General features: G+C 46.1%; 1 protein-coding gene across 1 annotated transcript in view; it reads left to right on the plus strand.

Moving 5' to 3' along the window:
• Positions 1–10571: 10571 nt before the first annotated feature.
• LOC146009006 (hexokinase-1) overlaps positions 10572–13289 on the plus strand; it is a 57949-nt gene continuing 55231 nt past the window's right edge. The window contains exon 1 of the mRNA XM_083148953.1: positions 10572–10959. Within this exon, the coding sequence (XP_083005079.1) occupies positions 10897–10959 (63 nt within the window). The 5' untranslated portion in view covers positions 10572–10896. The remainder of the gene's footprint in view (positions 10960–13289) is intronic.

Here is a 13289-nt window from a genome sequence, read left to right on the forward strand (position 1 = left end):
AAGACAAGGAGGAGGCTGTTCGTTTTTTCCAGCAGCACAATTTGCTTCCAGTCACACAAAATTGTGTCAACGGCACCCTATGCGCCTATCGATGAAAGAGTGCATGTGGCGCTGCCACATTAAAGCCTGTCGCAAGAAGGTGAGCCTCAGAGTGGCGCATTGGTTCCTGGGGTGCCGTTTATCATTCCTGACCCTTGTCCTCTTTATATATTCCTGGGCGGAGGAGCTGACAACTGTAACTTATTGTGAGCGTCAACTGCAGTTGTCTAATAAAACTACAGTGCAGTATAAGAGTTTAATGCGTGAGGTCTGCACTATGGACCTAATAGCACAGCCCCAACGGCAAATTGGCGGTCCTGGTAAGATAGTAGAAGTGGACGAAAGCCTGTTTGTGAAACGTAAAAGCCATGTGGGATGGATGCTGCCTCAGCAGTGGATCTTTGGAGGGATTTGCAGGGAGACTGGTGACTGCTTTGTGACTCCGGTCGAGAAGCGTGATGCCACTACATTGATGGCCACCATCAATCAGTTTGTGGAACCAGGAACAATGATTTACTCTGATTGCTGGCGGGCCTATAATACGGAGCAGCTTGAGCAGGCCGGATATGAACATGCTCGTGTGAATCACAGATTGAACTTTGTCGACCCGGCGCCAAAGAGGCACGTTACGCAAACATTTAGACTCCTACCTGCAGGAATTTATGCGGCGGAAGACTCTGGGCGCTGATAATGCGTTTCTCCACATTCTGCATGCACTTGCCCTGCTTCTGAAGGCCAATGCACAGTGTGAAGAGTGACTTTGTTATTAATGTTTTTTTCGTTATTAATTGTCATTATTCATGTTCTTTTATTGATTTATTGTTATAATTGTAATTAATTAATGTGATATGTTATTAATTATTAAGTACATTTCAAGTTAATCGTTAACGCATGTCGTCATTACTGTGTCAGATGTATGATATGGCAGGTGTGAATGTGTTCCTAAAACACCCCCAATATCCACGCCACTCCGAAGCATGGTGAGTGTAGTGAGCCCCGTGAGGGTATGCGTAACGCGTCCTTCCGACCTTTTCATACCCCCACTATCCACGTCGGTGTGGAGTTGATTATAAAAAGTGTGGCGAGCCACTGAGCCCGGATCGTGGCGAGCGCAGCGAGCCCCGTGAGGGGACGCGGATTACTTTACATGTATTCCGTGTGCGCTCGCCACACTTTATAAAATCAACTCCACGCTCATGTGGATAGTGGGGGTATGAAAAGGTCCGGAGGACGCGTTACGCGTCTGCTCGCTACGCTTCGGAGTGGCGTGGATAGTGGGGGTGTGCAAAATAAAACACAAAAAATGGCATGGGTGCTTTCAAAATTAAGCACCCATCATATCTCATAGCATGGGTGCTTATACAGTGGGTGGGGGCTTTCAAAATGAAGCACCCATCATATGTCATAGCATGGGTGCTTATACAATGAAATATCGCATTGCATCGGATCCCACCCATTGTATGGTGCCGCGCGATCCGATGCGATGCTCTCCTCGGGCAGGAGTGCACTTAATATTAACTAAAGGAGCATCGCATCAGATTGCATGCCACCATACACGGCGTGCGATCAGATGCAATGCGATTTCACTAGGGAGAATAGCTCACTAATCAAATTGCTTAGTGTTCGCCGTGGTACTACACAAGTACCGATACCTTTATATGCTGATACCTAGCCCCACTTTGTGTGTGAGGGTACGCCCAATTGTTTCCTAGTTCCTGTTCTTCAAAAAATATACATGTATAAGGATACTTAGAAGTAATAATATGAAATTCTCGATTTGATTTCATATTCCACACATCATGATTCATTGTGATAAAGTAAAGAAAAGTCCTGCTGGCTCTTCCATCACTTATAAAGAAACCATTATGGACTTTACTAAAGCACTTAAAACCGTTGGTACGTCACTGAGTCCGTTTATATCACCTGCACTTCACTAGGATTAAAAGAAACCAAGATAGGTGTGTCGGCTCCACAAAGTTGTGTGAGTTTGGTACATCATCATATTAAGGAATATACACAAAATTATTTGGTACTTGTGGAGTATCACGGCTCCCATCGTTTGGCATCATATGCCATATGTAGTGGCATACGATGGTATACGATGCGATTTTTACAGATTTTTCAGCATTTTTGGTCAAAAATCGCATGCGATTGCATCGGATGCCATACGATGGCATCCGATGCGATGGCATACGTTTTTGATCTTAAATGCATCCAAATGCATTAAAATTAGTATGAAACATGTTAATTGGCCCCCAACTGTCATTTTTCACTGTGTACCACCCCCCAATATCAACACCAACCCGAAGCGTGGCGAGCACAGCGAGCCCGCGAGGGGCGGCGGTACGCGTCCTACGACCTTTTCATACCCCCACTATCCATGTCGGCGTGGAGTTGAGAATAGAAAGTGTGGCGAGCGCAGCGAGCCACGAGCCACCGAGCCCGAAGCGTGGCGAGCGGACGCGGATACCTGTGAAGCCCGCGAGGGGACGTGTATAGCTGTGAAGGTATCCGCTTCCGCTCGCCACACTTCGGGCTCGGTGGCCCGCTGAGCTCGCCACACTTTCTATTCTCAACTCCACGCCGACGTGGATAGTGGGGATATGAAAAGGTCGTAGGACGCGTACCGCTGCGCTCGCCACGCTTCGGGTTGACGTTGATAGTGGGGGTGGTACACTATGAAAAATGGCATTTGGGGGCATTTCACATGTTTACTACACATTTCAATGCATTTTGATGCATTTCAGTGCAAAATCGGGTGCGATCGCATCGCATGCGATTTGATCGTATGCGATGCAATTTTTTATCATACGATCAGCATACGATCAAGGTCGTGGGAGCCGTGATACTCCACAAGTACCAATTATTTTATAAATACAATACATAACATTGGTTATATTTTGTTTCCTTTACATGGTTTGGGTACACACACTGACAGCGGTCCAGCACACCAAGTCCTCGCCTTGAAACTATAACTGGAAAGGAGCGATATCCAACAAAAAGACGTATAATTGTTTTTATAGACCTTAAGTTGCACCTTGTTGTTTGTGGATTGTTTTACGTTTTGATTTGTTTTTAATTTTTATCTGTCATTCCCTGAAATATTTGAGAGTGTAGCTAACCAACTCCTGTGACAAGCTTTTTGATGCATATTTTCCACCCCTCTTGGAGAAAATCCATTGTGACTTTAGGACTTCACTTCCTATTTTGGATTGGCCGCATCAACGCCATTAAAATGAATGTCCTCTCTAGATTTCTGTATGTCTTTCAAACACTCTCAGTTAGAGTCCCTCCCCTCTTCATGGCCACCCCTCTTCAGAGTTTAATTTCTAAGTTTATATGGTCAAGCAGGAGACCCAGAGTGAGATTTCGGATTCTATGCCGATACACCCATGAAGGTGGTTTGAGTCTTCTGAACTTTCAGAAATATTATTTGGCAGCTCACCTTACTCAAGTTGTTCTTGCATATGCTGACCTCCATGCCAGAGAAAGGGTTCATCTGGAAGCTCATCTTGTCAATTTTCTCTGTTCTCTCTTCTGGATGCAGCCCAAACATAGCCTCCCTCCTACCCTTCTCTGATGATTTGGGATTGTGATTGTTGTAGGACTTACTTGATGGTCCAAAACCATTTGCTCATAATCCTGTCTTTGTAGCAACAGAGAGTTCAGTCCAGTGAGCAAAAGGTTTGATCCCAGACATCACCCCTCTGCGGGTGTTCCCTCAATTTTCTGCCCTTCAACACCAGTTCAGATTATCTAATAAATGTTTCTATCATAATCTTTAAATCCAACATCAATACGCATCGCTTATGGTCTCTCGCTCTGGCCCAATTTATATTCCCCTAGAGACATTCTGCCTCCAAAGCTCTCATAGCTACACTGTATGGTCTTCTGATTGCCCACAACCAACCTCTCAAGGAGCCTCACGAGCTGGCCTGGGAGAGAGACCTCGGAAAGACTTTGGAGCCAAAGGAGTGAGCTGAAATTCAGGGACTGGCTGCTAAATATTCTATTTTCTTTAGGATTCAGGAAAATGCTTTAAAACACCTATATCACTGGTATCTCAAACCTTTCTCTCTCTGTGCTATATTCCTCCAGGCATTGTATAGGTGTTGGAGGGGATCCGATACAATTTGCCGGCGGTCGGGATTCCGACCGCCGGGATCCCGACCGCCGGCAAATCGTATCGGATCCGACCACTGGAATCCCGACCGCCGAAATCCCGACAAGGGGGGGACATGGATCGCCCCCCCTTGCGGGCTCGCTGCGCTCGCCACGCAGCGGGCCCGTTGCCTCGCTACGCTCGGCACGCTATTTTATTCTCCCTCTATGGGTGTCGTGGACACCCACAGAGGGAGAAAGTTTCGGGATTTCGGCGGTCGGGATTCCAGTGTCGGGATTCCGACCGCCGGGATCCCGACCGCCGGCAAATTAACTGCATCCCGGTGGAGGGACTGTGGAGAGGAGAGCACCTTTACTTCCATTTGGTGCCAGTGTCCTTAAATTAGGGGCTTCTGGCATATGGTAAACCATTTAATTCTCTCCCTATTGAATTATTCACTCCCATGTTGCATATCATACTCTTTTACCGCAACCCATTCCCTATTGTAATAAAAACTCTCAAGAACTGATCCAGCACATCCTCAATGCAGCATATTGTGCCATTGCAGCATCCTGGAATCAGTAGACCCCCCTCTTCCTCATCTCTTCAGAATTCAATTTGGCATATTTTCCATCTGTCTACGTAAATTCACTAATATTTGGTTCCCTTGGATTTCTTATAATAAGGCCCACACTCATAACTTATAACTCTCCACTACACACAGCTTCTACAAACAGCTCCCCATCCTTCTCTTTCCTTATCCATACACACAAAACCAGTGCCAACAGCCCCCATCCTTCTCTTTACTTATCCCTACACACAGCTACTGCCAACAGCCCCCATCCTTCTCTTTCCTTATCCCTTACACTTCCCCACTTATATATTATTTTGGTACTTGTTTCCTAGAACGGCCACACCGATTTGCATTGGGGTGATCGTGTCGGAAAAATCGCGTCGGTCGCATCGCATGCGACCAAATCGCATGCGATGCGACCGACGCGATCAACCCGATTTTTACATTGAATCAAATGTGAATAGGGTCCCTGGGACCCTATTTTACATTGGATTCAATGTAAACTATTCCCCAGACACCCAATTTTACCCCCTCAACGCCACCCCACGATTGACGCCAACCTGAAGCGTGGCGAGCGCAGCGAGCCCGCGAGGGGCGTCGGTGCGCGTCCTCCGACCTTTTCATACCCCTACTATCCATGTCGGCGTGGAGTTGAGAATATAAAGTGTGGCGAGCCACCGAGCCCGAAGCGTGGCGAGCGGACGCGCATAACTTCACAGGTATACGCGTCCGCTCGCCGTGCTTCGGGCTCTGTGGCTCGCAGCGCTCGCCACACTTTATATTCTCAACTCCACGCCGACGTGGATAGTAGGGGTATGAAAAGTCAAAGGTTGCACACCGCCGCCCCTCGCCACGCTTCGGGTTGGCGTCAATCGTGGGGTGACGACGGGGCCATATACAATGTGAAATGGGTCATATTGGCCCATTTCACATTTTTTCCTATGTGAGATGGACTTAATCAAGTCCATCTCATCTTTGCCATTATAATGGCACAAGACTGACGCGATGCTCCCGATTTCAATGTTAAAAATATTTTAACATTGAAGCCTACGGCAAAATTGCGGGCATCGCGGCAGTCGCGTCGGGGGCCATGTTAATGCACGCGACCGACGCGATGCCCCCGATTTTGCCTTTGCCGGCAAAATGGACCTGATTTCAGAGGAAATCTGGTCCATCGCGGGCATCGTGTACCTTAACATTAAGGTACACGTTGCCCGCGATTGTGGCCGTTCTAGGAAACAAGTACCCTTATTTTAAATGTGCTGGTATCTATTATAGCTAATTGCTGCTTTTGTAATGCCTCTGTACTTTTATTTCATTGGGATTTTATTACTATACTTGTATTGCAAAAACCCCAATAAAGTATTCTCTCTAAAAAAAAAAGAGTAGTCACTTAAATGTCGTCTCCAGCAAATTTCAGCAAATATTATTCCTAGAGTTTTGTCAACTGGTTTCACTAACAGGAGGAGCTACACATGGTCCTATCCATTGATTCCATGCAGCACAATATAGACATACATGAAATTCATATTGCAGACAAGTTGTTATCTTTACCAATGACATTATTCACTAGTCTTCTGATCAAGGGTGTCATTTAAAGTTAGTGCCTTATATGGGTCTCTGCTGTAACGTGCACGGGTGCATGTGAGCAGTGGTGGTAGGCAGAGCCCTCAGACGGGACCGCTGTTTAGAACGTCCATGGCAAAACCCTACTCTGACTCTATTGGCCGTCCCGGGCAGGTGACAGTAGGTTGTGAGGTGCTAGGCGTCTCCTTTAGTCGCCGCGTTCGAAGGCGCGAGTTAAGCATCACGATGCAACCAGGTTTGAGGATGGTACAAACCTACGGAAACCGTCAGGGACAGTACCAAGAGGATGATCTATCTAACAGGGCCTAGCTGAACTAAACACCCTGGCTAATGGCACCAGGCCAAGGACGAGGAGTGTGACCTAGTCACGGGACCAAGTAGTAATGGGGTGCCACCAAACAAAACACACGCCAACACAAAACAGTACGCTTAAGGTAACGGTACCCCGACACAGGCCGAGCCCACAACTGTGGCCTCGCCGAATCACGGAGAGCTGGACTAGGACAATAATAAGGATAACTAAGGATAAAGGGCAGCTTGCCTGCAGAAATGAAAAGATAAGAAACCAAACTCTACCGGAGCACTTACGTGACTGGACCGAACCCTCCGGCAGCACAGGATGAACAACGTGCATGCCAGCAGCGACTTGGCAGGATCGGATGGTGATATGCTGACCAAGACAGAACCGGATCAAGACTGGACCAGGATCGGACCAAGACGGGTCCGTAACCGGACCGTAACTGGACCAAGACTGGACTGAGACAGAACCAAGACTGGACGCTGACCGCAGCAAGATAACAGCTGGACAATGGCTGAACCACAGCTGGACAATGACTGGACCACAACTAGACCACAGCTGGACAAGACTTCTCAGCACAGGGATGCAGCAGGTCCGGGACAACAGAGTGCTGCAGGCACTCTGTGGGGAACAATATCACCGGTGGGGCTGAGCTGGGCCAGATCCCTTAAAAGGGATACGCCGGCCAATAAGCCACTGCCGGACCAACCCCCTGGATTTACTTAATTTAATACAGCTGGCTGGGCGCGCGCCGCCCAGCGCCCCCTGGTTGCCGAGCAACCTCCGGGCAACGCGGCCCGACTACTTCCAGTGTCCCGACCTACCTCCAGCTCTCTGTCTCCCATCAGGTGGAAGTACCCAGTCCTTCTTAGGGCACCGGGATGCTGCTGCGATGCCACAGCAGCCGAATTGTCAGCGCTACTGACATCTGCTTTCCTTAGGAAAAAGTCTTGTATAGCTGTGGCCATCCCTGGAAATGTATGACAGTTGGTAACTAGGAATTCTCATACGTCATTTAAGACCCCATACACTATGCGATTTGGGCCAATTTAATCCAATTCTGGCAGAAATCTAGTGACATTGGCCCAAATAGCAGGTGTTTGACATCCATCCTATGTGCAGTGGATCGGGTGGATCGGACCCAGAGATCATACGTGCTTCATGTATGATCTCCGTGTGGACCCCTCATGGTGTCAGGGAGCCCGGATCGCATGCGATCCACCTGAGCTGTTCAAGGGGAATTGGATGCGACTTCTCCCTTTAGAAAGTTGTAATTACACACATACTGGTTCCTGGGGAGAATGTGACAATGTCAAATACAAGCAATTTAAATGCTTTTTATGCGATTTATTGCCGCAATCGCATAAAAAGTAACTGAATCGCATGTACACCACCTAGTGTATGGGCACAGGGGTAAAAGACAAAGAGGTGGTCCCAGGCTCTGTGTCCCCCATATGTATTAATTGATATTTAAAAATTGATCTGTAAAGTCCCCAACACGTCCTGTCTGGTCGTTATATTCAAGCACTGATGACTGACCTGAGGTCCAAGCCCTATGTTCACATAAGGGTCTCGAATATTCTAATTATCCCTCAGGAAATGGACCGAATTCAGTATTCGTATGTAACGACCACGCTGTTCAGTGAATGCCCAAACTCACTGACCCATTTACTGTACCCTATATACAAATATAGGTTTCTTTGAATCTTCTATAGCGCAAGACAATGTTGTTGACTCTATTCACCCAAATCAAAGGGTACCCGGGTAGGTGGCCCTTGTACTCACCAAGGGAATAATCCTTATGTTCGCTGAGAGGTTTCTTTATTGAGCCGTCCCCAAGAAGGTACACAAAGAAAGTGGTGTGGTCTAGTCCTCCATAAGAAAAAAAAGTTTTTATTTGCAATACAGCTGCCATCGTGAAAATCAGCAATTAAAAGGGTCCAATGGTTAAAACATGATAAAATGCAAAAACACAATAACAAAAAACAAGACAGCCTGGTGCTTGGAGACTGTGGGGGTACCGCCATATCCAGATAGAAGGATCCCCCAAAACAGAGAAGAAAAAATGCTGAGTGTGATTCACAGCAGGTCTCAACAAGCGATACAGGTGTGCCCTCCACAGACCAACACGGTTCAGGCTACACAGAGTGTGTATGGGCACAGGGGAATTGATAGGCTAAGAGACACAGGGGGATGGGGGATACAGGAGGATGGGGGTGAGGATACATGGGGGAGAGAAACACAAGGGGGTGGAAAGAATAGTGTGGAAAGCCACTGATGAGGCTGGAACGATACAGGTAAGAAATGAGGCTGGAGAGAAACCGGGGTGATAAGCCAATGGCTGATTAGCCTGTACCTACCTCGGAGGGATAGGAGCCCCAATAAAACATGAGTGTCCTGGGAAGAAACATTTCTTGTTTCCCGGCCCTGCTGAGCAACAATGCTCAGGCGCATCAGTACATGCCCACTTTAATGCCGCACTGTTACATGTTGCTTTCACAAACTCCCTTAAATTATTTTTTAACAGTGGCAAGTATATATCCCACAGGTGGTTCAAGAGGAGTAGGGTCATTTGCAGTATCCCAGTGAGCCCCTGCTCTTTCATCAGCACCATTTTCCCAGTGATTTTTGTTTCACTTGGCACACAGGAAAGTATAAGCTATATCTGGAGGGTGTGCGCTGTGGAATCCCTGGATCCAGGGGCCCTTGTCCACCACACACCCATCATAGATACGCCCATCTATGTCTACTGCAAATGTGTACAATTTACTCAGAATAGTGTATCCTAACTTTGTCCTGAGTCTTGAACCCTGTTATAGCTGGAATATGGAGTGTGTTACTGCGCCTCCCACCATACTTTCACCAAGATGGCCACCGATTCTCAGTCTGCACATGAACAATGCCATAGTGGTAGGCAGCTGTATACCACTTAACTCCATGCGGTATGCTGGTATATCCTGCTGCCAGTGTCTACATAGCATGGCCAGTCCACTGCTCCATCTCCGCTATCCATATGTGTATCTGTGAGGACGGCTGTACTGTATCGTTGCACTACAAATAAACCAAACCTCCTGGTAAAGTCCATCCGGCTGGTGTGCTCCAACAGTTCTTCTTCCCATTGGTGTCTGCTATTCAGCCCCCTGTGTACACTACAGAATAGCACTCATATTAATAGTTATTACATAAATGTCATATATGATACACACTTAACCAAGATCTTAACAGTGTTGCCATATTTCAGAAAGTTTCTGCCCTATATCCCAGTGTGACATGCCAGAAACCAAGGACTATAAGACTACAAGGTGCAGTGATTCACACTAGATTGCTTTGTCTCTTTCAGTCCTGTGCTGTGTAGACCAGCCGCACCTGGGGCTTCTTGCATTATATGTTGGTGGCCTGGGTAATATGTGGGGGAAGGGTGGCTGCTTGCTGTGTCATCATCACCTCAGGTTGTGATAGGTAACTATGACAATGCCATTAGTGACACAGAAGGAATGCAGCCCTCTACTTCCCCTCCATGCTATATGTATACCAAACACAGTACACACCTTTCTATTGAGGGTTCCTAGCACTCACATGCTCTGCACTTCTGCACTGCCTCATGTATCAATAATAACTGTGCTGTAGTATGCAGATAAGCCCAGCCAGGAGAACTGTGTGTGTGGTAATGTGAGATGATTACAGTGGTACATAGCGCAGAATCATGTCTGTCATGGGGTGTAGTCACCATCAGAGTGGGCACCATAGCAGCCCCCTGCAGTACGTGCTGGACGTGTTACAAGGACATATTTAGTAGCTGAATTAAGTCCTGCCCTTTCCTCATAAGAAGTTACATCTTATACTCCCACCCCCCTTCCTGGCTGCTGTGCAGGAGCCTGTACGCCCCCCTGAGTGAGTGCAGTGTGTACACCCTTCCCCCTACACCTTATTCTGCTGCACAGCTTCCCCATACCACGTCTTGCACACACCCAGCTCTGCACATATATAGATGTAGCATACACACACACAGCCCCCAGTGATGATGATGGTGATCAGCCTCTCTCCTCAGTGCAGCGAGTCCTCATGTTACAGCCAATCCCCGGCCAGGAAGTGGGTTGGATCTAACATGTCACTGTCAGGGAGGAAAGGAGACATCGAGCAGCAGCAGCAGCAGTAGCAGTGTGGTGTAGTAGGCAGTGAGGAGGAGGAAGGAAGCACTTGGCTGCTATTAGAGCATTGCTGCACAGCACATCTCTCCTCTGCTGCACACATACATACACACACATATACACAACACCTTCCACACCAGTCAGAAGGATGATAGCTGCCCAGCTCCTGGCCTATTACTTCACAGAGCTCAAAGATGATCAGGTCAAGAAGGTGAGTTAAGAAACCCCATGTATAAACTGCCCCCTGTCATCACTGTCTCCTGTGCATCGCTTACTAGGTGAAAGAAGTGTTACCTGTAGTGTATCATGTCATTATAGCCTTTACCTGTGCGGATCAGTACCATCCAGGTGCATTAGAGGAGGGCACAGCAATGTATGGAGGCCTGGCAGGAAGACTGGAGCAGGTCTCTGGTGCAGTCTGCAATGTCCTTGAAACCAGGATGTGGATGACATTTCATGTGTTACCCTGTTTAGGCCTTTCCTAGATCCTACGCACATACAGATGGCCTGCTCTGCTCATTGTACAGTGGTTGGAGGGAGGGGGGGGCACTACCTGCACCCACATTACCTGTACCAGTTCATTGCCAAGCTGGCACACAGGTGTGTCTGTGTGGTCAGTGCTTTTGAGCAACTTTTGCAACCATGTTTGAAATGCATTGTATGCTACTATTGCCACAACAAATGGGTTTCCTTCTGATATATATAATTATTTTATTATTATTGTTGTTATTTTGAATAATAGAAGTATTTCACATCATATTGGGTAATGCTCATACTGACATTTTTTTTGTAGTCATTCATAGTCCTTCAGTATGGATTATCCATCCCTCCATCCTTTAGCTTTCCTGCCATTATTCCCATATAGCCTTGAAGCAGCATTGCCATCTAGTATTCTGCAGACTATACTCATTATCATTAAGAATTCATTGAATTCCATAAATATATGACTAATGCGTGTATATATATAACAACTCAATTTAAATGGCAGCTGGAGATTCCCTTAGTTAACTGTATTCCTTCTAATCCTCATCCGGACTAGCGTGCATGCAGAAAGCAGGCTGGATTTATGTGCAAGGACACACCTTAGTGTGCATGGTTTGGGTGGATGACAGTGATGTCCTCCTCATTCAACAGGGCTTATTACACTAAATGCAGTCACTTACCTGTTACTGGGCTGACAACACTCGGGAAATAGAGTAGGTCAGCTGTGTCACCTCTGCTGTGTTGTGTACTTGGGGACCGCCGTAGGGGAGGTCAAACCACTTGGGTGTGTGTTTATATGTTGCCATTGCTAGAATGGTTGTAGGCTAACAAATTAATGCCATCTCTTGTTTATGTCATTTACAAGCCAATTCATGTTAAGTGGGCTCGGCTGTTATTGTATTAAAAGCTGGAGTAAAATTCAGACATATTATTTATTAAGAATAAAATTACTTTGCCTTGGCCATCTGTTTGATGGGTAGATGAGTGTTCTATAAAACAGGACCAGGCTAGTTATATTGTTATTTACCTATTTAAAATTACCTATTGCCTATTATATAACGTTGTTAATGGATTTTATATGGACGTGCAGCTCCGGGAGACGAGTGGAATTTAAAGTGGTGGAGTACAGGGTATCCATTCCACTTGTGACCTTGTATAGGTCAGTCTGTGTACTCACTCTAGGCCTGTGACTTTTATAAATGCTGGAATAATATGCTCATTACTGCTGTATCTAGTAGCTCTGTAGTTTATAACCTAGCAGTGTAAATTTAATTATATTATAAGGCCCTAAATGTTCTTGGGACAGTAAAGGCTGAGAACTTAATGTTTATATGCGGCAGAGGAGTTTGATTTGATATCCGATGATGCTACTCCTTATAGTACTTAGGGGCAGATTTAACAACGAATAATAGTATTCTAGTTATCACTTATTACTAACGATAAATGGTGATCCAGCCAATCAGCTCCCAACAGTCATTCTTCAAATCTGCCTCTTAAGGCCCCCATACATTACTGCGACTTCTCCGAGGGGATAATTCACAGCCGACCCCCCCTTGAGCTGCCTGGAACCATCGCATGTGATATATCGCATGAACACACCTTTCTTGTAAATTTGGGCCTGATTCAGTGGACACTTCTAACTACTGGGTAGAAATTGTATAATCAGTAGTATCCTACAACATTTACACCTACAGCTTTAATACAAACTGAAGAACTTTCTTGTCGTATATTGTTTGGAATCGCCATCATTTTACCATTACTGCAGTGTTTTGTGAAATGGTAGTCTTACGTGGTAATTCTATTACATCTGTGTATTAATAATAGCAGACTGACTTTTTTGAGTGACTTTTTTTATGTGTGTATATGTATGTATATAACTTGTCCATATAAAACAAGTTAGTTAATGCACCAAAAAATATTTAATTCTCACAAAAACAGCCTACCATAGGCAACAGACATATTTCAGTATTAAAGCAAAAAAAAAAAATTTAAAACCCTAAAATAAACACAATTGAAATTGAACCGTGCTCAGAATTGGAAGGCCTTTTGTTTTAGCTC

This window comes from Crinia signifera, chromosome 6 (assembly GCF_055691185.1).
Source record: "Crinia signifera chromosome 6, ASM5569118v1, whole genome shotgun sequence".
Taxonomy (NCBI): Eukaryota; Metazoa; Chordata; class Amphibia; order Anura; family Myobatrachidae; genus Crinia; species Crinia signifera.